Below are 25,258 nucleotides of genomic sequence, written 5' to 3'. Positions count from 1 at the left end.
TGGGAAGACAAAAACATTATGTGAATTTTCTATTTATCTAAATTTTAGTGGATAAAATAATTAATTGGTTTTTTGTAATGATAAGAGACAATAAATATTTTAGGAAATTAATCGCGCGCCTGAACACTACAGTTATAACACACCAAAAAATAAAAATAAAAAATGTTCACATTACAAATGAGGTGAATTGACCATGGATGAGTGAAATGTCCGGATAATGAAGTCAATGGCTCAAGAATTGGATTTGCAGTATGGAAATGTGTAATATGCACCCCGGTTTTTTTTAAAAAGAAAGATCAAAATTACTACCAAATGAACAGACATTAGGCACCATTTGGTTTTTTAATGAGTAAACTCAGAGTATCTAGTCTAGCAGATACAATGTGAAGTTGAGAAGATATTCAAGTCAATTTCTATTTAAGAGCGGAAAGAAATAAAAGGATTTTTTTTTCTTTATTGGTTTTCGAGTGTTATTGGGATTTAGATCCTTTCTAGAAAAGGGTTAGACCTAGTAGTATAAATACATGCTAGTTAGGATTTATTAAGTAGGACAGAACATAGAGCCTAAGAGTATTCAATCTTGTAACTTACTTTCTCCCTTGATATTAATAAGGCCGTTCTCCATGGACTAGGATCATTGATCCGAACCACGTTAATTACTGCGTTTTTATCGTTTCCGCGCTAATAATTGGTATTAGAGCCTACAGTCGTGAGATCTAAAAGACGAGGAGACTATGGCATCTATGAAGTTTGAGGTAGCGAATTTTGATGGGCGAAGTAATAACTTCAACACCTGGAAGATCAAGATCATGGCGTTGTTACGGAGAGAAGGATCAGCCTATGCTTTGTACGACTCGTATCCCGAAAATACGAAAGAGGCCGAGAAGCAGAAGATTGAGATAGTTGCGTTTAGCGCAATTCAATTATCCTTATTAGACAGTATGTTATGTGAATTCAGTATCGAGAAAACAGCTGCGAGTTTGTGGAAGAAACTTGAAGATCTCTACCAGAAGAAATCAATAACAACTAGAATGTTGTTAAGGCAACGTTTACACACCTTTAAGATAAAGACATGTACAACTTTACAGGATCATCTTGATGCTTTTAATAAATTGGCTATGGATCTTACTCATGCTGATATTAAAGTGGGAGATGAAGAACTAGCGTGCACTCTACTGTTTTCATTATCACCGGCGTACAAAGACGTAGTTAATTCAATGATGTACAGTAAGGAGGTGATCACGTTATAGATGGTAAGACATGCATTGAATTCAGGTGAATTAAGAAACCATATCAACAATGGTGAGAAAGAGGACCATGGTGTCGGTTTGATAGTTAAAGGTCACTCGAGCCAAAGAGGGAGAGGCAAATCAATAGCTAGGTCAAAGTCTAGGAAAAAGGTGAGTAGGAAGGATGTTGAATGTTGGGGTTGTCATCGAAAGAGTCACTTTGAGAGGGATTTCCTAAATAAGAAGATTGATAAAACAACAGTCAGTGCATCTATGGTTCAGGTAGCTCAGACATTTGGAGAAGATTATGTGCTAACTACTTCAACAGATGATATTTAGACACACAAGTGGATTTTAGATTCAGCTTGTACCTTTCACATGTGCTTCAGAAAAGATTGGTTTAATAGCTACGAGAGGACGAGTGAGATTGTACTTATGGGTAACGATGCAGTATGTGAAATAGCAAGCATTGGTTCATCCCGTATACGGTGTCATGACGGCATCATAAGAACATTGTCTAATGTTCGATATGTTCCTGATATGAAAAAGAATCTGATCTCTCTTGGTACTCTTGATAAGCTCGGATATAAGCATGTGGGTGAAGGTGGACTCTGCAAGGTGACCAAGGGTCCTCTGGTCATGTTAAAGGCCAAACTAGAGGGTGGTCTTTATGTACTTATGGGCAGCACCATTCTAGGTATTGTGAATGCTGCAACCTCACAGTTATCAGATGATGACAAGGCTAAGATGTGGCATATGAGATTAGGTCACATGAGCGAGAGGGGGTTGACAATTTTGAGCAACCGAAACCTTTTGAAAGGTGAGAAGATTAGTACACTTGATTTTTGTAAGCATTGTGTCCTTAGAAAGCAGAAATAGGTCAGCTTTAGTACGGGGTAAGCACAAAATCGAAGGGGTAGTTGACTACATTCATTCAGATTTATAGGGTCCATCTCAGGTTCCATCCGAGGGTGGAAAGAGGTATCTTTTTACTTTCATTGATGATTTTCACGCAAGATTTGGGTATACTTCTTAAAGGCTAAAAGTGATGTCTTTGAGAATTTCAAAAACTGGAAGACATTAATTGAAAAGCAGTGTGACAAAAAGATTAAGTGTCTTTGAACAGATAATGGCTTGGAGTTTTGCAATGAAGAGTTTGACAATTTCTGCAAGATTCACGGTGTATTGAGACATAGAACTGTTAGACATACACCATAACAAAATACAGTAGCTGAAAGGATGAGCCGCACTTTTCTTAAGAAAGCACGATGTATGCTCTCTAATGCCAAGGTGCCTAAGGAGTTCTGGGCGGAAGCAGTAAATACTGCTTGTTATGTTGTTAATCGTTCTCCAGCGTCGGCGATTGACTTCAAAACTCCAAATGAGGTATGGTCAGGTAAACCGTCTGATTACTCGTACTTAAGAATCTTTGGATGTCCCGCATATTATCATGTAAGTGATTTAAAACTAGAACTTAGAACTCGGAAAGGTTTATTTATGGGATATACTGAAGGGGTAAAATGATATAGAATACGGAGTTTAGATCCTCTTAAGTTTGTAATAAGTAGAGATGTTACTTTTGATGAGGCCTCCATGCTTGATCCTGGAAAGACTTCTATTGAGTTTGCAGGACAGAAAGTTCTTACAACAGAAACGGTGGAGGAAAATGTGAAACTTACCGAGCAGGAAGATCAAGTGACTCAGGTGGAGTCAAATAATGAAAAATCTCACACATTAGTACCCGAAGGTGAACCATACAATATAGCTACTGGAAGGGACAAACGAACTCCGAAGCTTAATCCAAAATATTATCCTCAGCCTTCGCAAGCTAATCTTGTGGCCTATGCATTAGCTACTGCTGAGGAAGAAATAAGGAAGAAATAAAGGATCTGGAACCCTCAAGCTATATAGAAGCTATTGTGTGTGGTGAAAATGATCAGTGGCTTTTAGCCATGACCGAAGAGATGGAGTCTCTGCACAAGAACCAGACATGGGATTTGGTGAGTCTATCAAAGAGGAAGAGAACTGTTGGTTGCAAATGGGTCTTCAGAAAAAAGGATGGCATTCCGGGTGTAGAAGATGCTATATACAACGCGAGATTGGTTGCAAAGGGATTTTGTCAGAATGAGGGAATCGAGTACAATGAGATTTTCTCACCAGTCGTGAAGTATAGCTCAATTCGTTTGTTGCTAGCTTTGGTTGCCCATTATGACTTGAAGCTTCATCAGCTTGATATCAAGACTGCATTCTTACATGGTGAACTTGAAGAGGTGATCTTTATGAATCAACCCGAGGGTTTCCTTATTTAAGGAAAAGAAGATCAGGTTTGTCAATTGAAGAAATTTTTGTATGGTTTGAAACAGTCACCACGACAGTGGTACAAGAGTTTTGATGCGGTCATAATTACTAAAGGTTTCTCGAGAAGTGCATTTGATAGCTGCGTGTATCACATGACGGTATCTGGTAATTCAAATATTTATTTACTGTTATTTGTTGACGATATTCTTATTGCTGATAATAGTATGACAGAGATAAATGATTTGAAGAAACTGCTAAGGAGTTTGACACGAAAGATTTAGGTAAAGCTAAGAAAATCCTTGGAATGGAGATTCACAGGAAGAACGGTGAGGTACATCTCTCACAGAAGAAGGATGTTGAGAAGACAGTTCAGAGGTTTGGCATGAATAAATGTAAACCCGTTACTTTACCATTAGCACAATATTTCAGGCATTCTTCTCTGATGGCACCGCAATCAAAGGAAGAGGTGGAGAAATTGTCAAAAGTTCCTTATTCTAGGGCAGTTGGTAGCATTATATATGCTATGGTTTGCACTCGGCCTGATATTGCTCAAGTAGTGTGTCTGATAAGTCGATTCATGTCTAATCCGGGGAAGACACATTGGGAAGCAATTAAGTGGATATTGAGATATCTTAAAGGTTCTTCAAATGTTGGTCTAACTTTTTGTAGGATGAGAAATGAAGGCTTCTCGGTCCTTGGTTATGTGGATTCTGATTTTACAGGTGATCTTGATAGAAGGAGATCAACAATGGGCTATATCTTTACTCTTGTAGGTAGTGCCATAAGTTGGAAGGCAACTCTCCAGTCTATATTTGCTTTGTCCACAACCAAAGCTGAATATATGGCAGCAGCAGAAGCAGTAAAAGAGGTTATATGGTTGAAAGGTTTGGTGTCAGAATTGAGTAGGGTTCAACATGAACCAACTCTAAAATGTGATAGCCAGAGTGCTATTCACTTGATAAAAAATAAGATATTTCTTGATCCGCGCCAAACACATTGATATCATATTCTATTTTATTCGTGATGTTGTTGAACAAGGCACAAGTAAGGTCTTGAAGGTTGACACAAAGGACAACGCGACAGGATATGTTGACCAAGGTGGTTCCTCTTGTCAAGTTCAGCCATTGCATGAATTTGGAAAGGAGTTCACATCAGCTGATGCGTCAAGATAGAGAACGGCAGGGCCATGTAGAGCTACTAGCATGTACAAGGTTTCAGGTTATTGTCTCTTGTTTCCTACACGGAGTTAGCTCACGTAGGCTTAGAGACATTGGACTGAAGGCGTTCATATGGAAGCTCGAAATTCATCTCAAAGTGGAGATTGTGAAGGTGAGAAAATATTCAAGCCAATTCCAACTCAAAAGCGAAAAGAAATAAAAGAAATTTTTTTTCTTTGTTGGTTTTCGAGTGTTATTGGGATTTAGATCTTTTCTATGAAAGGATTAGACCTAGTAGTATAAATACATGCTAGCTAGGATTTATTAAGTTGGACAGGAACTTAGAACCTAAGAGTATTTAATCCTATAACTTACTTTCTCTCTTTAATATTAATAAAAGTGCCGGCCGTTTTCCGTGGACTAAGATCAAATCGATCCGAACCACGTTAATTACTGTGTTTTTTTCGTTTTCGTGCTAATATACATGAAAAAGAAGAATTTTGACATATTTAAAATAACCATCCAAGCTAGCAGGTCATGTCTATTTCCGAATCAAGGTGAAATAGAGAAAGAAAGATGTTATCAATTAAATATAGTTCATGTAATATGAGCAGTAAGAAATGTTTTGCTTCAATAATCTTGAAGTAATGAGTGGAGATTCAATGTCTATGGTTCTGATCAATGCTCGTTGAAAATAAAACCACGCACAGAAGCGGACCCTAGAATTTAAAGACGACGAGGCATCATCGAAGGCAGTTGCATGTTAGTGGAAGCTTCGTCTTCCAATCCTGGGTCCACCTCTAACCATAATGTCATGCAAAATCACTTTGTTTGAAAATTTAATAGACACCGTTAGAACTCGATGTATTATAAATAAATAAGTGTCGTAGCTGGATAAAGCTTGGTCTTCGGCTTGATGGTCTTAACATTTTTTAAGCGCTAGGTTGCTTGTTTGAAACCTGCTAGCAACACAGTTTTATGCTGTCACTGCCTCGAACCATGGCCTGAGCGTAACACGACACTCGGTGCCTGACTGCATGTGACCGAGCGAACCACATGGCCTGCTAAATCATCATGAGGCATACATGAGCGGAAATATAATGTGAAATGCATGATGAGCTTTTATAAAACATAGTAAGTCATAATATTAAACATAAGCACTTGGTTAAGTCATGAATGCGGATAATATCATAAATGAGCCAAACCGGCTAACCAACCCTGGAAGTCTAACATGACACTTGTCCTGTCTATGAAACCTCTAACATGAGTCTGAAACATGTAACATACTTGCTGGGACAAGGCCCCCAGCATACCTTTACATGCAAAACTAAATAAAGAAAGACAATGTCTAAACCCCGAATGAGAGGGGGATCACCAATAAGCTAGTACGTACAAATCCTACTGAGCATATGTGGCGTCCTGTAAATCCGTACCTGCATCGTGAAATGCAGGCCCCCGGGCAATAAAAGGGGACGTCAGCACATTGAATGTGCTGGTATAGTAAAGCAACTGAAAGAAATGACATGGGACATGGAATAACATGATAAGAACTGAAACTAAAAACCTGGAACATTAGCACGAGCATGAGCATGGATACATACATACATATATATATATATATATATATATATATATATATATATATATATATATATATATATATATATATATATATATATAACATAAGTAAAATATGATAAGTAGGGATAGAATTTCATAAACCGACAACATGATATCACCACGCGGATACGTGGAGTCTGGTACCTCGCCGGACCAGCAGAGCCCTCATACCTTGCCAGGGTATAAGGTGGTAACGTGCCTGATGGATCCATTCAGTATAAAATTAAGGAATCGTCCTAACTGGGCGGAGCGATCCTTGTCCTACGGTGGCTACGTAGTTTTAGGCTATCTGAGCCTTCTCGGTAACTTGTGCAACTCCCAAAAATATGAACATGATATAGTTGGCTAAGAAGCCCATGATTTTCGTGAATTAACTTGTAAATGACTTGTAATCATGATTTCACGAAATAACTTGTAAACGTGGTTTCATGAAATAACTTGTATTTAGCATGTATGTATCTTGAATCATGGCATGAAGGTAATTATATAATACAATTGCATGAAAACTTGTAGACATGTAGGATATTCATGAAATAAGCATTTTTATTTAAAAACATGCATGCAAGAACCCATGGAATACAAGATATGGATTTTCATGGATTACAGACACGTTCTTAATAATCATAATGAAATATCAAGAACACAATGAAGAATTTATAACAATTTAATACATAGTATAAGGTGGGGCATAGACCTAGGGTTGTCATGAACGTGGTTAAAAACCCTAGTTTTCGTAAAGCTTCATACTTTATGGAAGAAGAAGCGTGGGGAAGAACAATGATGTTCCCACACGTAGATAGCAACTCTACATACCTGGTAATGCTCCAAACTTGAATTAAAGACTTTAACTTTGAAGAAGATTTCCAAAATCATGAATCTTGAACCTTGAGATGGGTTTTCTTGAAAACCCTAGGTTAGGAATGATGATTCTTGTTTAGATTGCAAGGATATGTACTAGAATTGACTTGGAATGATTAGAATAGGCTTACCTTAGTGTTCTTGATGATGGGAGAAAATATAAGGTCGTTCTAGGGACTTGGGGGTGTGAAGAATGAAGTGAAAAAGCCTTAAAATGAAGTTTTAAAATTGCTGTCGGACCCATTTTACGCCCTATTTTACGGCCCATAAACGTTTTACGGACCGTATATCCCACCGTAAATCAATCACAGTGATTTGGGCTTTCTGGGCCAATTTTACGGCCTAAATCTACGGCCCAATTAATTCTTCCCAATTAGTTTTGGACTGGGTTATTTTGTTTGGGTGTTTTTTCCTACACTTATAAATATTTCATAAGCCACAATTTTTACACATCTTTGGCATAAAACACATGTTTGGAGGCTAGGCTTCCTATGTAAATATTCTTTCTTTTATTTAATCCTTGTTTATGGGAATTTCTTGGTGACAATTAAGATTGATACTCTTGTTGTGCATATTTATTGATCGACATTATTTTTAATCAAGTAAGTTATTGTTATTTTAATTATTCTTGTTCGTCAACGTTTCTCAAGGGAGTAGCTAACCCTAGGACTTGTCCATTTACTTTGTTTGAAACTCGGAAGAGGAAGAACGGGGTTGGGATAGAATAATTAACATGAATTTGGGGCGTTAACCCTCATCTAATGGAAATTGACCTAGGAATAGGCGATACCACTTGTAGCCATATTCGGGTGTTCTTAATGCTCCCAATTGCTTCAGGGATCTTCAATTAGGTAGTATAGTTAATCTTCGGGAGAAGTTAATTTAGAGTCATTATCCGAGGCTAAATAAAATAAACTTGATATTATTTATAATTCGTGAAATATATTGGATCGTTACTTGAGAAGTAGTTTCCTTTATTCCATTCTTGTGGCCATTGATCAATTTTACTTGCTGTCTAGATTAGAATTTATATTTCCGTATGTTATCAAAACCTTATCAAAAACCACCATTGATGCATTCGGTCTAGCTATTGTTAGTGATAATTCCTAATCTGCTTAAATTGCCTACATATTGTTCTCTGTGGGATTCGACCCCAACCTTGTTGGGTTACTATATTTGACAACGTCCGCGATATATACCATTAATAGGTGTAATTTGAGCGTATCAAATCATGATTTCACGAAATAACTTGTAAGCGTGGTTTCATGAAATAACTTGTATTTAGCATGTATGTATCTTGAATCATGGCATGAAGGTAATTATATAATACAATTGCATGAAAACTTGTAGACATGTAGGATATTCATGAAATAAGCATTTTTATTTAAAAACATGCATGCAAAAACCCATGGAATACAAGATATGGGTTTTCATGGATTATAGACACGTTCTCAATAATCATAATGAAATATCAAGAACACAATGAAGAATTTATAACAATTTAATACATAGTATAAGGTGGGGCATAGACCTAGGGTTGTCATGAACATGATTAAAAACCCTAGTTTTCGTAAAACTTCATACTTTATGGAAGAAGAAGTGTGGGGAAGAACAATGATGTTCGCACACGTAGATAGCAACTCTACATACCTGGTAATGCTCCAAACTTGAATTAAAGACTTTAACTTTGAAGAAGATTTCCAAAATCATGAATCTTGAACCTTGAGATGGGTTTTCTTGAAAACCCTAGGTTAGGAATGATGATTCTTGTTTAGATTACAAGGATATATACTAGAATTGACTTAGAATGATTAGAATCGGCTTACCTTAGTGTTCTTGATGATGGGAGAAAATATAAGGTCGTTCTAGGGCTTGGGGGTGTGAAGAATGAAGTGAAAAAGCCTTAAAACGAAGTTTTAAAATTGCTGTCGGACCCATTTTACGCCCTATTTTACGGCCCATAAAAGTTTTACGGACCGTATATCCCACCGTAAATCAATCACAGTGATTTGGGCTTTCTGGACCAATTTTACGGCCTAAATCTACGGCCCGTATAATTTTCACGGCCCGTAGATTCCGCCGTAAATCGGCAGAACACTATTTTAGTAAAACGGGCATAACTCTTTGTACAGATGTCTGTTTGACCTCCATAATATACCGTTGGAAAGGTATTTCAAATATCTACAACTTTCAAGGAGAACATTTTCCCAAATTCCTTACAGCTTTTTCCGTATACTCATTTTAATTGAGATATGGTGCAAACTCACTTGAAAACACGCTCCGTAGGGTAGCTTCCGACTTTCCTTTGCTCAAGGACTCTTCTCATGTCTTGATTGGGTTTCAAACACCATTTATACACTACTCAAATTGGGTTCATTATACCCTTGTCTTATGAGTTAAATCTTAGCCCGAATGCACGAGGTGTTACATATGCATTTCTTTAGCTGCCAGTAAACCTAGATTCAAACTTTCGTTGCGCGCCTACACTCAAGAGCCTAAGGGACATACAAACCAACCGACTCAATCTAGTAGATATGTTTGAGGGGTCTTTTTACAGTTCTTCAAGGTATATACATATAAATACATAATTTTTCTATAGTTAACAGGTGGACGTGTACCCCCACCCCCACCACTGAAGGTCCGCCTTTGGCCACGCAGGAACAAGTTCAACAATAGGTATGGTGAAACTTAAGGAGTGCAAAATCCTTTTTCTTCTAACTCAGTAGCCCGAAAGTTTCACACTCAAACATAACCCTGCAGTGAACCAAGAAAAGGATTTTCTTCAGAACAAGGCAAATAGAAAGACAACCATGCCATGGCTGCAGAACACGGGTTGCATGTAAGAGAGAAACCTTAACACAGGCAACATTGAGTTGCAAAAGCTAAAATATTGGTCTGGTCGTCTCCATGCTCATTGATTAGCCCACAAAAGAAGGTACTTAGAAGTATCATCACGACTTCTTTTATGTGCACTTCAGCAAATGCTGTTTGAAACATCTTGTATAACTGCTTCCACGCAACAATCTCAAAGTCAAGGCAACAAAGAACAAGAAAATAGAAGATATGCACAAAGGCCATTATAGCCGAAAACAAAGTTATGGACAGTACCATCAACCATGATTATTCCACTCCGAGCTAGAAAAGTTAGAAACTATGAACTTATCCATTATAGTCGAAAACAAAGTTATGGACAGTACCATCAACCATGATTATTCCACTTCGAGCTATTACCACATGGAAGAGAAAAATTAGAAACTAAGAACTTATCTAAAGAAAAATCCTCAGATTTTCTTATGTTTCCTCATTCTTGTATTTGAATACTGAATATTACTCAAAATATTCCGTGCAATATATGTGCTTTCAGTACAACATTGCAAGTGCAAAAAAAAAATGTGAGGCTCAAATCTACAGAAAAGATCAGGTAAAGAGAAGGTGGCATGGCCGTAAAAACACCAGTTGCCTGCAAAAGAGAAGAACTCAAATCACCAAGTAATCAAATTATTTGCCAAGAATACGAGTTTGGTAGCCTCAATACCCAAATTGTTTAGCCGATCATCATAGCTGTCTCTTTATGTACCATCCTTTAACACAAAAAAAAAAAAAAAAAAAAAAACTGCAAATTACCTAAAGAACCCCCTAAACTTGACTTTACTACTATATATAAGGGACAACTAAGGGGTTTTTGTAGTTGTCACAAAAAAATTCAATAAAAGGTTAAACTTTTCAAATAATTACTTCTAGGTCCTAATCTTATTTTTTAAAGTCAAATTTACTTTTTGTTCTTAAGGTCTACTTTTCAAAAGCTGTCGAACCTCTTACCTCATTTTCCCTCTTTTTTTTCTTTTTGATTTTCTATTCGATGCTTGTTTTCTGCATTTGAGCCGGATTGATCCAGATAATTCGCATTGCTTAGTGCCCATTCGGGGAAAACGCTCCCTCTAAAGATCTTTTTCATACCCAGGCTCGAACCCGTGACCCCTGATTAAGGGAGGAGCAGCCCCATCCGCAGCACAAATTCTGTATTTGTCTTAAAAGTACACTAACTATGTATAGATTATTAATTTAGAACTAAATAACTTTAAAAACTTAGGACTCAGAACTCATAAACGCCAAATTCTGGCACCAGCATTTGTTTTGAAGTAAATAATTTCAACAAAATGAAAGTTAAAATATTAAAGGATTGAAATGAATGTTTTGCTTTTATATATTGAAAATATACTTATATGAAATTTAATTATTACTAACATAAATTATATTTTTTAATTAAAATATCTGCTTTTATATCTTGGGTTTGGGCCCAGGCTTAGCACGGACCTCACAGAACTAGTATTGAAAAATATTTGACAAAACCTTACCTTTAATATATCAACTACAGACCGAAATCAAATTTAATTTTGTAAATTTTTGGGTTATCCCCACAAGAACCCTTAAATAACATTTTTAAATCTCCATATTTTCTTGAGTTGAGAAAAAAAAAAAAAGGACAAAAGCGAATGAAAAAAGATTTTACCTTTCCGTTCTCGTGATGGGGGTGTGGAGTGTCACATTGAAAAAATAGAAAACGACAATATGGCATGCAATTTCATAATAGTAGTTAGGTACTGGAAGATACAAATGTGTGTGTACCATTGCCCACGTATCAAAAAAGTGGACGTGTTTAGTATGGAGAATAACATTTTCAATTTCTCATGTATGGTTGGTTAAAATATTTTGAAAAACATTTTCTTTAGGAAAATAAATTCTTTAAAATGAGAAAAATGACTTCACTAATGTAAGTTGAGAAAACAAGTTTCCATATATGACATTTCAGGTTCATTGTCTCCTCCCCACCTACCCAATGTCTCTAAACCCCACCCCTTGTCAATTCCACCCCCCGTAACCCCGAGGCGCCCACTCTTCATCCCATTCCACCCCCGTAGTATTTTGATAGATTACGTATAAATGCTCTTGGGATAATAATCTTTTTGTTTCTTACCAAACATTAAAAATTAAGCAAGAAATTCACTTATTTATAAAAAAATAAAAAATCTAGGAAACTATTTTTCATGACACACCCGAAATGGGGAAATAAATACTTGGTCTGACTCATTTCTACCCGCCGTGGCAAGTTTATTCAAATTTCACGGTGTCCGCTATGGCGAACGAGCTAGCCAATGCAACCGCCTTGGCGGTTGAACGGGACTTGTAATAAATAAAATAATAATTAAGCATTTATCTCCAACTCGGTTCAAGGTAAAATTTCAACTAGAAGCTTATGCGAAAATCGTCGATGCGAGCCTTTGCAAGGATTGTCTTTAGGGGAAGACCTGAAAATGTCCGTAACGACCAAACGGGTCGTTACAAAAATGTAAGGGGCTTTTGTCATAAAGTAGAGTAGTATTTTGGACTTCTCATGAAGAGTGTGATAAAATATGCGTAAACTATCTCTCTATCCCAATTTATGTGTAGGTGTATGAGGGACAAAATACTTAATTTTGTACTATAGTTCGGATAAAGATTCTTAAAAATAAAATTTACATATTTGAAAAAATACACAAAAAGTAATACAAGCCATCAATATAGCTAATTATTCAAAATATTTTTAAAAAAATTGAGATATTATAGTCAAAGAAAATACTATTCGACCCCCCAACAATAACACTATGTCATGCTTGCATCATTATTTTTGTTAATGTGCATATCATTGTGAATAATATACAAAAGTGTGTTATAAAATGCAATGCAAACTTCAAAGCATATCCATGGAAAATTGTTTACGATGTCCATATTAAGCATTGCTAGAGTATTTCTGCAGTGATTCTTAGAAATTCACAAAAAAAAAAAAAAAAAAAAAAAAAACTCTTCATTATTATCATTGATAAGTAATTATTGTCATCTCTAATAATATGATGTAAAAATCTGAAAATATGTTTGCCTCGAAGTTTATATTATTATAGTTAGGATAATCATTTTGTATAGTTTACATTCTAACGATCTAAACAAATCTATACTATATTAAAAGCACGAAGGACCTTAAAAATATTGATTGAACTTTTTGCCCTTCATTAAAAGACTGTATAATAGACAAAATAATCATTTCATATTTTCCCCATAATTTAGGACTTCATTAGGATTTTAAAGCCAATTAAAATAATGTATATTAGGACTTTCAAACCAACTATAATTTGTCCTACGACTTATGGCAAATCACAGCGGCTTAAGGAGTCCTAATTTACATTGGATTCAAAATGATCGATTACTTCTTTTATAGATATCAAGTCATTTATTTTTCTTACTATATTGATATGGTCGTATATTTATCTAAATCTATTTGTTTCTAATAACGTAATTTCTGTTTATGTTGCAGTAGATTTATCTGCATAATTCATCAACTATGTAATATTCGATTTTTTCTATAACAATTGATGATTTATTGAAAGTTGCGCCTAATTCGTGACGTTGTGACTGGTGAGCAACGTAATTTCTCTCATTTGCTTATTGTACGTACTTCAAATGAATTCTTTCGTGTAGTACAATAACATTTGTCAAAAAGATGAAGCACTTTGGATAAGCCATATCTATTATTGGCACATCCACCTTTCTATAGGTAATTTGATTTCTTTAATCACTTGAATTTTCTCTTAAAAATTGGTTTCAATATATTTCACATCAGACAAAATTGAATTAGTATGTTTTCTACTATTTTGGTAAGAAGTATGTTGAAAATAGAAGTCTAAATAACTATGTCACAGGTAATTAATAATAGGAGTCTTTACCTTAATTAGATGGGTGGTAGAACTCAAATATGGTAGTTTTAAGAATATTAAATTTTCAATTCATATAAGGGTTGATTTATTCCGTGGTGTTTGAATACACTTTTAAATCCTTTTTGATTTATGAATCTTTTTTTTGTTAAATGTATTGAGATATGCTTCTATAAAAAGAGTTACATATGCAATGGAGTTCTTTTGTAGCCGTGGCTATATAGATTTTTCCTCCATGTGTTTCTTTTTTCAATCAATGTATCATACTTCTATTTCCTTGAAGAAACTGATAAATCTCTCTATGTTTACTTTTGCATTTCATTTTGCGGAGAACTTTTAACCAAGTAGTAGACGGTTGTGCTGGATTCCAGTTTAGTTTGAGTTTGATTGTGAATCTATCAATCAAAGTTAATAGTAACTAACCAATGAATGAATTTATCAACGTTGAAATTTTCTTTCTGCTTACATTAAATTTTTTTTGCAGTTTTCTTTTCAATTTAATTTGTATCTGCTGTCAATGTCAATTCATTGCTTTAAGTACTTTTGTGTTTTTATCCATAGCCTATTTCGTGTGATTCTATTCTTTATGCTTAATTTATATGCCTACAATTGAAATTTTTGTAAAAGGAGTGGCCTTTACAATTCTTAAACGTGCTAAAATAACCTTCAATTTCGTTTTTAAGCGTAGTGCACTCATGACAATAAAGTGTATAAGGCAGGTGATGGAACTCAAACGCTAAGTAGATGAAATTATCGACATTATTGACTATGTAAGTACATACCTTTAAGTGTATTTTAAAAAAAAAAAAATTGTGGTACTTGGTCTTATTTTATTTTTATTGTATTTTATATTATTTAAATTTTATAGTATTTAATTATTGATGTATATGCCTATGTTTGTACTGATATTTTCACTTAAGATTTTATTGATTGTGTTGCAAGGATGATTATGATTTATGAGTAAGATTTTATTTTCGGATATAAGCAAATTTGATCAAATTAACTTTTTTTATATGAAAAACCTTTTTGTTTTCTATGATTTTAAGGAAGGAAAGTCTTTTGCATCATTTTGACTTTTTAATCCTTTAAAAATAGATTTTACATTAGAAAATATTGTCATTTAATACTTCTTTTTCTAATATTAAGGATTTTAAAATTAAATAAATATTTTTATTAAATCTTCCTAATTTGAATTGTATCAGGAATTTTTGATTGAGTAAGATTTTACTCCTAAAATTTCTCCAGAAAATCACTTTTAAGTTTTCTTTCACGGTTAAATTATACTCCCTCCGTTTCAATTTATATGAACCCATTTGACTGGGCACGACATTTAAGAAAGAGGGAAGACTTTTGAAACTTGTGGTTCAAAATAAGCCTTGAAAATTTGTGTGGCTGTAAATCATTCATAAAATGAATTTGTTTCAAAATTAGGAAATAGGTCATTCATTTTGACACGGACTAAAAAGGAAATAAGTTCAAACAAATTGAAACAGAGGGAGTATAAAAATAAGATCACATGAGCCTTTCCAAATAAGTTACTGTCTTGAAACATTTTTTCGTGCTCACTTTAATTAGTTGGTGGTTTCATTACCGACACTTTTCTCAATTGGAAGGTTTGAATGCACTACCTTAAATATTGGAAGTTCAATAGACTTAATTGTTGAATGTTTCTCTTAAAAATTTAGACTATTGATTCAACTTAAGTTTATACTTGAGAGGAAACCAAAACTTCGTAAAATATATGTGCAGTTAAAGGTGGTCTCAATCGTTTTAACTAATGAAAAGAAAAATATACATATTTATTTCACATTAGACAAAGATTATCATATTAATTATTTTATTGATATTAAAACTTTAAAATGAGTTTAAATTTTACACCGTCTTCACTTTTAAATGATTAAATTTTGTTGACATTTTTTAGAGGCAACCAAGTTACAAGTTAAATAATTTTGAAATTATTTAATCTTAGAAGAGTGATTCACAATTGCATAGTATTACTTACCGCTGCGTGCTTCCAATAAGCTGTTAATAAATTGACAAACAATTCAATACTCTAATTCATTACGAAAAGAACATTAATGAATACAGTTAATTGTATGTTGTTATTCACTGACAGTAACTATTAAATAATTTGCATAATAACCCACAAATACAAAAATATTAATATCAAAAGAAATAAAGTTAAAAACAATATTTGAAGAAAAGAAATATAAAAAATTGATTAGTGAAGACCTAACAAAAATTAAAACAAGAAGAATTTGTGGATGAAGTTTTATGAAGTTCACTTTCCTGATGCGATATTAGTATTCTCGACTTCTAAAATGCGATTAATCAATAGAGATCTGGACGACTCAAAGATTTATTAATAAGTTTTTAATGACCTACATACAAAGCTAATTGCACGAGATTGCAGAACTTTATGAAGAGGTCATGCGTAAGACGTTGGGTGCACACCATACGAATATTCGAGCACTTGAGATGTAAGTTTCGCAAGATAAGAGCCCACGTGTAATGACGTAAGTCCAAAGGCGTTCTACATGTGTCTTGCCTCGGGATCAATCCCAATTTTACCTTACTCCATTGACAAGTGGGAACAAAATAAGATTTAGCAATAAAATATTCATTAATTTTTTTGACCTTTTGAACTCTTTTTTATTTGAACAATGTGGAAGTCTTGATATTTACAATTTTAAAAGCATAAAGAATTTATCCTCTCTATATCATTTTCTTATATTATAACATGACCATAATTATGTTTTTGTCATAACATAGATTATAATTCAATTGATATTTATCTTTGAACTCTACTAATTTCTACTCAAAATAAGTTTTATTTGTCTGTGAAATATTTTCGAAAGACATTCAACAATCCGAACAAATAAGATGAAAATAATTAAAAATATAAAAGATATAGAGAGATATAGGAAGGGAGGGAAGGGGAGAGAAAAGGAAAGAAGACAATCAAACAACTTCGATAGTTGGAGGAATTATCAAAAATCTTCTTTATTCTTGTTTTTGGTATTTTGAATTCATTGGTCGTGTATTATCTATCATTCTTTTAAGTTTAATTACAAAAGCGTGTAAGTTGCATCTATTATATCATGAACGTATGCTATAAAATGTTGAATGCTTCCAATTCCAGTTATAATAGTTTGGGCTTGAAAAGTCTCTCTTCTTTTTGTTCTCAAATAATTAAATCAAAGTTAGAGCCTTTCTTGATGACGATAATAGTTCATTAATCAGAATTAATAAAATGACGTGTAAGTTTCATCTATTATATCATGAAAGTATGCTATAAAATGTTGAATGCTTCCAATTGCAGTTATAATAGTTTGGGCTTGAAAAGTTTCTCTTCTTTTTGTTCTCAAATAATTAAATCAAAGTTAGAGCCTTTCTTGATGACGATAATAGTTCACTAATCAGAATTAATAAAATGATGTATTTTAAAAGCTAGGTATTATTAGACAAGTTGTTACATTTATTTTATCTTTTGTTGCTATTTTACATAATTTTTTATATTTATATAAAACTTTTAAGTTATGCTGCACGTACGCCGAACCTAGTACACTATATATTTTTGTGCGGGAGTTGTTACAATAATCAAGAACTTTGTCATTTATTCAATTATTCTTTAAATTTTTTATCAAAATATAATATACTATTTATTAATTGCTCAAAGAGAAAATGACGAACGAAACTTTTATTTAACTAATTAATTAACTATTTTATTTTTTGTATCTATGAAATGTAATCTGTTGCATTGTTTCAATAATTGAAAGGACAAAGTATCTAATTATACTTGTAGTATCGATAAATTATAATTTTGTTAGAATTTATCTTGTAAGTTTAAATGTGTATCCCCAAACAAAAAACCTTATAAAGCATTTTCTTTAGCTATCCACATTTTCTTGATGTTCTTTTAAAAGTACAAAATTGATGTAAATAAAGAAATGTTGTTTTAATTTGTAAGAACGATACGTGTCATGTTGAAAAAATAAAAAAAGACAAAAGGACATGCAATCATATAACATCAGCAAGATAGTGGGAAAATATTTATCACTTGATCATATATCTGAAGCACGCCAACATCTATTTCATACCGGTTATTGCCGGTTTCAATTTACGAGCTTCCACATGTCATCTTCCTTATTTTTAATTTATAGTTACTAGAAATTATGTTTAAACTAATTAATGATTTACATACATTTGAGTATTGCTGATTAATGATTTACTTACCTTTGAGTATTGTTGTTTGGTTATTGATTAATGAAAACATTTTGGTAAGTATTCCTAGTGGACCCAAAAAGAATGCCCAAGACAAGATTCACTTAATTTTAGCTTTTAGGTTACTAATTAACTAATAACTATCCATCAGTAAATCATTCAATAATTATTTCTCCAATATGAATTTTCAGATAACTATTAAAATTTTCTATTGAAAGATTATCAAGTCATGCTTGAATCTTTATATTTGTTTTCAATGTATTATTGTAATTGATATGCAAAAATGTAGCTAAATGTAAACTATAAACATATCATACAAAATTGTTAATGTTAACTAAATTATGTAATAACTTTTTTGTTGTGGGCTTTAGGAATTCTGATTAAACTAAGATTATTTATCGTGTATACATAATACAATTGATAATTTCCTTTATATTAACATGTCGTAAACTTTTCAACACGTCATATTTATTAAACCCTAGATTTTTTTTATTTAAAATTGTTGGCTATTGCATTATTCCTAAAACCTTTTAAAATCTAACAGCGCAACTAATAATTTAATTTTTTCCTAATATGTAGCTTATAATAATAATAATAATCAAGTTCTTTGCCGTTTAGTTAAATTTTTCGGAATATGCAAGCGCACGCATAACCTAAAAAGATATATTGATTAGACGACGACGCAAAACGAGATAAATAACTTTTTATTGAACTAAATTAACGGTTCTATTTGTCGTATATATATATATATAACATGTAATTTTGTCAGCTAAAATGACGGTTATACTGATCTAAAATAGCGGTTACGCAAAACGACAGACGTAACTTTTTATTGGAATAACAGTTATATTTGTCGTATATATAATAAATAATCTACATCAGCTAAAATAATGGTTATATTTTCCGTACATATAACATGTAATCCCCCGGCGCATACGAAATATTCCATTACTGAAAAACATTCAACAAAACCTTACTTTAAACATATCAACTACAAACTAAAATGGAATTTAACTTTGTAAATTGATTGGTAATTCCCACAAGAACCTCTAAAAATATCTTTAGATCTCATATTTTCTTGAGTTGAGAAAAAATAAGGAATGTGAGTAACCAATGAAAAAGGAAAAAAAGCCAATGAAAAAAGATTCTGGATTTCCTCTCTCCTGAGGAGTGGGGGGGGGGGGGGGGGATTCATGTGTGGCACGTTTGAGAAACAAAAACGACAATATGACATGCAGTTTCACAATAGTAGTTAGGTGCCGGAAGATACAGATGTGTGTGTACCACTTCCAACGTATCAGAAAAGAAATATGAAAAATGCCATCAACTAAGGGTGTGTTTGGTATGGAGGAAAATATTTTTTAATGTCCTCAGGTTTGGTTGGTCAAAAAATTTCGGAAAGCATTTTCTTTAGGAAACAAGTACCTTTAAAAATGATAAAAATAACTTTCCTAATGTAAGTTGGGAAAACAAGTTTCATAAGTGACATTTCAAGTTCATTATCTCCTCCCTGCCCACTTAACACCCCCAACCCCTACCCTTATCACCCGAGGACCCCCACCCCTTACCCCATCCCACACCCATAGTATTTTACTAGACTATATATAAATGCTTATGGGATAATATCTTTTTGCTTCTTACCAAACACTAAAAATTAAGTAAGAAAGTCACTTATTTTCCAAAATTCATGGAAAACATTTTCCTTCATACCAAACACACGCTAAAATCAAAAGCCACGTAAGTAAGTGGACCTCGACAAATCCGCTTGAGAAGCGGCTATATAACCTAGACCTCGATAAATCCGCTTGACAAGCGGCTATATAACCAATCTCCTTCTTCCTACTTCCTCACTTCTTCTTCTCTAAATACTAAATTCCCTACAAATGGCTATATAAACCACTCTCCTTCCTATTTCCTCCTTTTTTCTTCTCAATATACTAAATTCCTTTAATTTTCCAATGGCGCAGAAGGAAAACGGTAACGCTACGGTGACGGTTCCACCACATCAAATGCGTTATAGCGGTGTGAGAAAGGTTCCAGGTGGGAAGTACATAGCTGAGATAAGAGATCCCGGCAAGAAGAGACGTGTCCGGCTCGGGACTTTTGATACACCGGAGAAAGCTGCTCGATTTTACGATCTGGCCATGTGGCTGTTACGGGGCCACAGGCCCGTGAACAATTTTACTCAGACAACTAAGGAATACCTTCAATATGCTAACCGCGGTGGCTCTAACGACGACAGTGGATCTAGGGTCAAGAGTCAGCCAGAGCCTCCAAATCTTGAGCTTTCCCTTGCACCTCCAGGGAGCATGTGAAACCACTGATATTTTTCATCCAATATTGCAGCATATTTCTTTCTTTTTCTTTTTATTATAAATAACTAGTCTAATTTTTTTTGTTGCTCTGAATATACATTAAAAAAAAAAAAAACTGGAGCTCTTGTTTGTTTTTATTTTTTTATGTTTTTGGAACAAGAAAAAAAAAAGATCATGATATATTGTAAACATGTCATTGGAATATGTCATGTTGTGATCTTTTATATCCCCTAATGACAGAAAAAGATGTAGAAGTAATGTTAATTTATAAATTTCTTCTTCTTCTTCTGTGTATATTTTTCTATCTTTGTTTCCTTTTCAAAATTCTGTTGATGAATTTTTGTTTGGTTGTAAATGGCTGAATATATATATTGCCCCTGAAACTTGCTTCTGCTTGAGTCGGGGGTCTATCAGAAACAGTCTGTCTATCTCACAAGATAGAGGTAAAGTTTGTGTATACGTCACCCTCCCCAGAATCTACTTGTAGGATTACACTGGGTATGTTGTTATTTAATTTTTGTTAAAAAGTATTATTCCATATGTTCAAATTTATGTGACACCGATAAAATTTCTAGATTCAAACTTTTAAATTTGAATGTGAATTCAAATACAAAAGCTTTAAGTTTTTTAAAATAAAATTTATATATTACAAAACTATGTAAAAAGTAATATAAACCACAATAATTAACAACTTAAAATATTTAAAAGACATAAGAAAATTTTAGTCAAAGAAAAACTTGGTGACTCTCGAAATTCCAATTTTGTCACATGAATTGGAATAGAAGGAGTAGTAAGTATTTAATAAGTGACTTATAAGTGTTGATCAATATATGCATTAATGTTTACAGTATCTTAATCTAGTTTTAGATTATATTATTATGTGTGCTTGTATACACATTTATAGTAAGTTACTGCATGTTATGACATAAAAGTAAATCAGTGTAATTTTTTTGTTTGGTTGTTTGATGGGAGACGAAAAAGATGAGGGAGAACTGAAGGAGCCCAATGGCTTGAGGGACAATAGTGTTATATCCCGTAATTTTGCACATTCGGATAAATTGAAATAATTGTGACTAGTAAAAGATAAGGCAATATTTTGAATTTATTTAACATATATGTTGTTCATGAAACATATTGATGCGGAAATATCGAGGAAGGCTAAGGGCAAAATTGAAATTTTGGAAATTTGTTTCATGACTTACAAAATATTAACCTAACTAAATGGGCTTGGAAAATCAAAAAAAAAAAAGAGAAAAAGAGGCCCAATGTTTTGTGGTGGCCGGCCATGGCAATTAAAAGGGCCCAAGCCCATGTAAAATTTAAACTCATGTATTAAAAAGGAAAAAGGGGCCACAAGTTCTTCATAATTCAAGAACAACAAAACTAGAGCAAAAAAAAGAAAGGGGGTTCGGCCAAGTGAGGAAGAGAGAAAAAAAATTGTAGCCCATCAACCTTTGATCCAAAAATCTTAATTTTCTAGTATTCTTACTAAGTTCAAGACCCTCTTCAACGTGGTATAATTTTTTAGGCAAGAAAATGCCTTTTGTGGCAAGTGGGAAATTTAAGAAAAGGTAAAAATTCTATCCTTTTTATATTATGGAAGACATATATATATATATATATATATATATGTTGTAGTATGTGGAAATGAATGAAAAGTATGAAATTTGTGTGTTGTGGGTGTAGCCGTGTGGATGTGTATGTGTGTGTGTGGCCGTGTGGTATTGTTGGTGGAGGAAGATGAACAAATTTTATTTAGTATGTTAACGTGTTGATTGTGGCCTTTGTGATGTAAATGGAAGAATAATGGTTCAAGTTGGCATGAAAATTGGTTGTAAGTTGTTGTAGGAAATTATGTGATTTTATTATAGTTTTTATGTAATTATGGAAATGAAGTTGCTAAAGTGTGAATTGTTGTTGTTGTTGATGAAATTGGAAGAAGAAAATGCGACGTTGTGACCTTGTCGCATTTGTGGAGATTTCGAGTGGAATATGGTGTTGGTGGGATTGTTGAATATTTTGTAGAATTGTATGAAATGCTTTTGAATTGTATTTGAATGATCTTGAATTAGTAATGAATATGTAAGCGTTGATATGGGCTTGAAAATGCGTAGTTAAATTGAATGTGATAAGCTACGTAGAGATAGAAGGCTACTAATATTAGAATGCGCTTTAAATTGATTCTTGATGTTATTGGTATGGTTGTTGGTATTGTTGATATGGTTGTTGATGAATTTGGCCAAGTTAAATTCTCAAGAATGTTGAATTTACAGGGGAGATGCTGCCGAAATTTCTGTAGACAAGTACTAGTTAGAATTGGATTTCTAAGTACTTGTAGCTAATGTTTGTTAATTGATAACGTTATTGTAGATATTGGAGAACCCGAGACTTGAGTCGGGATTTGGTTAGCGAGCGATCGAGGTATGTAAAGCCTACCTTTCCTTCTTTTGGCATGATCCTTTTGAAATGAACAAAAATGTATATGTATGCTTATAAAGAAAATCCTACTCTTAGAGCCACTAGGATGACTAACATCTTTGACTTCCATAAGCTATTTCATATGGCTTGATACATATTTGTGATATTCGAAGACTCTAGTGGTTATGTTTCCGAATGTTGTTCGAAAGAAAGTCGAGATGACTAAAGTCTTTGATGAATATTTTGTTACGTAAATATGGTCCAAAAGTCTCCATTTGATTTGATCCATAATGTTATTCGAAAGTTTCCTAATATGAATATTTGATCCATAATGATGTTCGAAAGTTTTCTAATATGAATGATACTTGAATTTCCAAGTATGGCTTATGAAATGTTTTTCAGAAGGTTCTGTACTTCAAAAGCTCGTAACTTTCTTATACTAATTCCGATTGACCCGAATCTTATTTTTGAGCCTTCAGATGTCGGTAAATATATTTGTCCATCGAGGTTTGAAATTTATTTATGTACTTATATGCATATGGTTTCCTCACTACTCCGCTCGTGCTTACTACTATGATATCGTTCGCCGGATCCCGGGCTAGTTTTGTGATCGTGCGCACTATGTTATATTCGGCAGTATGATGTGTTACGGTTCCCGAGACCTCGCCATAGGGCCGGGTACCGCTTATATACGGCATTATGATGTGATATGGCCTATGATGTGTTCTGATGTTGTGATATGTTATGATGATACGATATGTTCGGGGATTGTACGGAGATTTGAAACCTTCTGGAGTATGATGTGTTGTGGCGCCAGCATCGGAGTGGCGACCACGTTCCTGAGCCCTATGCATGATTTTTATTTGCATTATTTATATTTTCAGCACAGGTTTTGATATACTAACTCTGTATCCATTTTTCCGCACTTCTCACTTCAGTTAGGCTTCGGATTACTGTATTTCATGCTTTACATACTCAGTACATATTTCGTACTTTACATACTCAGTACATATTTCGTACTGACCCCCTTTCTTCGGGGGCTGCGTTTCATGCCCGCAGATACAGACGTTCGTTCTGGTGACCCGCTAGTGTAGGACACTTATTCTGCTATTCGGAGTGCTCCCTTTGATCCGAAGCCCATATTTTTGGTACATATCTTCCATTGTACATATTTCTATATGTATGTATGTATGTATGTATATGGCTATTTGGGGTACGATGGGGCCCTGTCCCGTCATATGTTTCTGTTATGGTTTGTAGAGGCCTGTAGACATATATGTGGGTCATGGGTCACGTTTGTTCGATTATGTTTGTGATTTGTGCCTTAAGCGTCCCCGTTTGCTATTATGGCCAAAACGGCCCATATGTTTGTATATGTATGTGTATCCGGGCGATGTGTATTCCGCCAGCCTATCGGTTTTTGGTATGATATTTCTGTACGGGTGACCGCTTAAGATGATATTTATTTTCAGTATCTGTTCAAAATAACGTATGCTAAATTTGAATAAGTCTTTGATATGTCGATCTGGTAAGTAAGTCTGTGTGGGTGCCCAGTTAGGGCACTGGTCACGGCCCACGGGGCTGGGTCGTGACAAATAGGCAGTGCAGTCCTGAAAAAACAACTATAAAATACTCAGTGTAACCCTATAAGTGAGATTTGAGGACCTTACCTCTATCTGGGGAGATGGAGAATCTGTTTTCAATAGACACATCCCAATAAAAGATGGTGAAGTTTAACATTTTTTCACTAGTTCAGAGCAGTAAAATCATTGTCATACTTGAGAATAAAGTAAGTGTTTAATTTTTGATAAAAATATATATATTAGTAATAAGTATTTAATAAGTGACTTATAAGTGCTGACCAATTATAGTAAATAAATATATAGAAGTAATATATGCATTTATGTTTACATGTCTTACTCTTAAAAAAATTGTGCATAAGGAAATTCCTATAAAGAAACAGAGAAAGTTTTGAACAATTACACTGGTGGTGTTATATACTCCATCCGTTCTAATTTATGCGCCACCTTTTGGATTTCGAGATTTAAAAAAGCTTCTCTTTGACCATACTTTCTCACATATTTTTTAAATATTTTGAATTGTCATTTATTGTGACAAATAGTACTTTTTACATAGTTTCTACGAAAAGTGTGGTTTTAGGAATGAATAGTGTGATAAAAGATGTGTAAACTACTTTCTCTGTCTCAATTTATGTAAAAATGTTCGAAGTACGGGGGTCAAATACTTAATTTTGACTATGAGTTTTGGTGTAGATCTTTCATAAAAGTAAAATTTTCATATTTGAAAACTATGCAAAAAATGCTACAAGTCATCAATATATCTAATGATTCAAAATATTTCTAAGAAGTTTGAGAAAATTATAGTCAAGGAATAAA

At 33.8% G+C, this 25,258-nt stretch overlaps 1 protein-coding gene and 1 long non-coding RNA gene across 2 annotated transcripts; both read left to right on the top strand.

Moving 5' to 3' along the window:
- Positions 1–20,087: 20,087 nt before the first annotated feature.
- LOC132601204 (ethylene-responsive transcription factor 4-like) lies at positions 20,088–20,444 on the top strand. The gene has a single exon (XM_060314313.1). The coding sequence runs from the start codon at positions 20,088–20,090 to the stop codon at positions 20,442–20,444; it is 357 nt and encodes a 118-aa protein (XP_060170296.1).
- Positions 20,445–21,828: 1,384 nt separating this feature from the next.
- LOC132602087 (uncharacterized) lies at positions 21,829–24,291 on the top strand. Its single transcript, XR_009567589.1, has 3 exons — positions 21,829–22,015; positions 22,815–22,865; positions 23,922–24,291. It is a non-coding gene; the product is annotated as an uncharacterized LOC132602087 (long non-coding RNA).
- The last annotated feature ends 967 nt before the right edge of the window (positions 24,292–25,258 follow it).

The sequence above is a fragment of the Lycium barbarum genome, chromosome 7 (assembly GCF_019175385.1).
Source record: "Lycium barbarum isolate Lr01 chromosome 7, ASM1917538v2, whole genome shotgun sequence".
Classification (NCBI taxonomy): domain Eukaryota; kingdom Viridiplantae; phylum Streptophyta; class Magnoliopsida; order Solanales; family Solanaceae; genus Lycium; species Lycium barbarum.
This window is presented reverse-complemented; position numbering and strand designations above follow the sequence as displayed.

Bases quoted from the DNA above. Each gene is read 5' to 3' on its own strand.
- LOC132601204 (XM_060314313.1), top strand. From the start codon at position 20,088: ATGGCGCAGAAGGAAAACGGTAACGCTACGGTGACGGTTCCACCACAT.